The sequence below is a fragment of the Sinocyclocheilus rhinocerous genome, unplaced genomic scaffold (genome assembly GCF_001515625.1).
Source record: "Sinocyclocheilus rhinocerous isolate Xijiao unplaced genomic scaffold, SAMN03320098_v1.1 scaffold2245, whole genome shotgun sequence".
Classification (NCBI taxonomy): Eukaryota; Metazoa; Chordata; class Actinopteri; order Cypriniformes; family Cyprinidae; genus Sinocyclocheilus; species Sinocyclocheilus rhinocerous.
The window spans coordinates 568,655-572,251 of record NW_015637544.1 but is presented as its reverse complement, the minus strand read 5'-3'; the positions used below and the strand labels follow the sequence as shown (position 1 = coordinate 572,251).

The following is a 3,597-nucleotide window of genomic DNA, read 5'->3' as shown; positions in this document are numbered from 1 at the left end:
CGCAACGTCTCAAATCGCGATTTCGATTCGATTTCGATTAATCGCACAGCCCTACTTTCTATACATCTCTCGTGTGAGACGCGAGTGCAGCAGTCATATTTGTCCGTCTAGAAAATGCACTGAATATGCGTTCTGTGAGAATGGCTTGGTTTCGGTTTGAACCTAATCAAGATCAATTATGGATGCCACAATTACGTAATCGCTCAAAGCGGCAATTAATCGTTAAAAGTCAATTTATGTTATTCTGCACGCTTAATATATGTTTTTTTTTCTTTCTACATGTTATCTTAAGGGGTTTCCCCATTATTTTAATTTTAGTTTTAGTATAACATTATAATACCATTCATATTTTTACTTTTTTATAATTTAAAGAAGAAACCAATCCGATGTTTAGTTGACATTTGAGGCTTAATTTCTATAGAAAAGCACTAAAAGTTTTTCAGTTAAGTGTTTTCAGCTTGTTTATTTTCATATAAAAATACGGCATGCAGTTGCACCAAACAATGGTATAAACATCACTCAATGTAAATTGTGATAAACGTAATTAATAATCGCAATTACAATTTCAAGGGAATAATCGACAATTATGATTTTTGTCATAATCGTGCAGCCCTTGTCGGAGGATTTCAATATAAGCCAAGAGGAAACTTGGTTCTCACGAGTCACGACAATAGCATATTCTCACCAGAGCTTATGCTACACATATATCCTACGTCATCCGCTGGAGCGCCACTCTCTCGTGAACATGCATACGACAGTTAGTGGAAGTTAGAGATAATGGTTTATAAAGTTGTAAATATGGATATTTTTCTTACAAAAATGCATAGATTCACTTCAGAAGGCCAAGTTATTAACCCCCCAGAGCCGTGTGGAGCACTTTTTATGATGGATTTATGCACTTTTATTGGACTTCAAAATCTTAAACCCCATTTACTGGCATTATAAAGCATGGAAGAGCCAGGAGATTTTTTAGCATCACTCCAATTGTATTTGTCTAAAAGAAGAAAGTCATATACACCTAGGATGGCTTGAGGGAAAGTAAATCATGGGGTAATTTTTTTTTTTTGGGGGTGAACTGTCCCTTAAAATGTCAAATATATATCATGCAAATGAAATCTGAACAAACCCCTTTACAAAAACCTTTAGAACATAGATGGGAATAAAACTGGAAAGAGCCATGTAAGTGCTACTGAAGGGGAGATTTATGGCTAGAAAAGAAAAAAATATTTTGAGAAAATGGCCTTTAAAGATATGTATTGTAATTGAAATCTATTAATGCAAATAGATCAAGTCTAATAATAAATTATCAAATTTGTATTTTGGATTGGATTTGGATCTTTCCATTAGTTTGATGGAAGTCAAGATATGAAAGCGAAATCTCAAAATTGACCACTGCCTGTAGTGTCTAAAATGTCTTGCTATACCAGATTCAAGCTGTATATTCTTAAAGGTGAAGTGAGTAATTTCTGCTCCACTAACATCACTGAATGTAACCACAAAAATAATGACTTCCATTTTCCGAATAACTCCACCCATAAATCAACCTACGAACGGATTACTTACAGTTGGCGCTACACATTAAACTATGATAAAAAATACCCACTTCGCCTTCAATTATGTTCCTGAAGCTCAACTTCTAAAGCACAGCGCTAGCAACGTTGTTGGTTTCAGTCCCCAGAAATACGTATAGTTTACCAATAAAGTGTATACCTTGATTGAACACTTATTCTGTCTGTTTGAATTATTGCCATGAGTATTCTGCTATCCTTTCACCACTTGCCTAATTGAATTTATTTTCTGTTGGATTTTATGTCCAATGATGGCCTTCCCATCTATCCTGCATTCCTGGGATCTGTGTGTATGGGACATCTGTCTGCCATAGTGCTAGTTTGGTCCATTAGTGTGTGGTTTAGTGTGGGATCAAGATGCCGTTGTTTGCGGAACAGGCTGGCAGAAGCACTGCGGTGGAGACGAGTTCTCCCACCCTGTCTGTCCTGCTCCATGAACCAGATGAACCAGCAGGGAGGTCAATCTTGCGCTGCAGCGCTGCATAGCTGCACATTATTAGAAGGATGTGTGTGAGAATTTCAGGATCTGAAGTCTAGGAACAAGTGACCATGGTTGCTTATAATTTTTTGGCAGCCTCGCGCTCGCATTTTGTGCATGTAAATGCTAACGTAGAGTGATTCAGTTATGGAGATATTAAACTACTGTACAGTAACAATTTGTTTGTTTGCTTTTTTCCTTGTAGATTGTGGCCATATGTGGACCCTGATGAAACTCCAGAATAGGTTTCCATTCTATGAGCGGGTTATGCTTGAAGAGATCGTCAAACAGTGCAATGGCAATTACCAGCAAGCATATGAGCTGCTTGATGTGTAAATACTTTCTCGGTTTGATCCTCAGTGATAGATTGATCCTAATGTTGTTTTGTGAGTTAATACTAATTTTTGGGTGAACTGCCCCTTTACTTAAGGTGACGAGCTTAAACCAAACAATCTAGTGTCCTTTGAACTGAAACAAAACCTTATTTTTTAGTTTGTGCAGTTATTTTTGCTCTGACACTAAATGGATTGACACTTAGTCACAGAGAAAAGAAATCAAAACAATAAATCAAGATTTGAGTCTGCTGTAGGAACATTTATGGATCCCATGAGTACAATTCACAGGCTAAATGATGTGCGTTCACTAAATTCAAAGGCTAATTTATAATGAGGTAAAGGACTGAACTCATCCACCATAGGGATGGACAGTGAAAAACCAAACCATCATACACATCATTAGCTTCCTGAATGCTGTATAGGTTTCTGCTAAGACTGCATGAATTTAAAAAGGCTGCCTCTATGTATGTGAAATAGAGTGCAACAGACGGGTTTGTAAAGTAAAAATCCCATCCATTTTCTCCATTGGGGAATTGTTTTTTTTTTATAATTTAACGATAACTTATAAACCGTTAACGGCTTTAACATGGGAGAGAGCTACAATCTCATGAAGCATTGTGAGTGATATAAAATAAAATGAAGGAGAAAAAATATTTTATGTTTATTGAAGATATGTATAAATATACACAAATATGTGAATAGGTTACGAATATATCATTGGCAGTGCTTCATGGGAGTGCTGAAGAGTTCTTTTAATCCTGATTCGCTTGCCACGATTCTCTGATTGAGACGTTTTTCAACAGGAATCATGCCGTTAAACACAATGATTTAAAATATAAATTGAAATAATAAAACTGATAGCATCAACAAAAGCTCATGCCAGTGCCACTGATTAACAACCTTGTACCTCACAGTAGGTCTCTCTTTAAGTACACAGTCTTACCATTTTTTTTTTTTTGTAATGAGATCCACCTCTTAGCTGGATGGTTTGGTTCATGGCTTAAATTTTCTTATTAAAGACTTTTTTAAAAATTTGTATGGGAAAATGAGTGGGAAAAATACTTCTGGGACAAATGCGGCAGAAAAAGTAGGCAGGCACAGTTACACTCTATTCAGCAGATTTAATCCCAAAGCAATGGAAGAGACATTTAATGGGTGCGTTGTCCTGAAAAAAAGATTTGAAGGTGTCCACATGCAGAAAAAAAAAAAAAAAAAA

At 36.2% G+C, this 3,597-nt stretch overlaps 1 protein-coding gene across 1 annotated transcript in view; it reads left to right on the top strand.

Annotated features, from left to right (window-relative positions):
• Nucleotides 1-3,026, top strand: part of LOC107749025 (epithelial-stromal interaction protein 1) — a 29,461-nt gene extending 26,435 nt beyond the window's left edge. The window contains 1 exon segment of the mRNA XM_074560211.1: nucleotides 2,252-3,026. Coding sequence (XP_074416312.1) covers nucleotides 2,252-2,382 — 131 coding nt within the window. The 3' untranslated portion in view covers nucleotides 2,383-3,026.
• The last annotated feature ends 571 nt before the right edge of the window (nucleotides 3,027-3,597 follow it).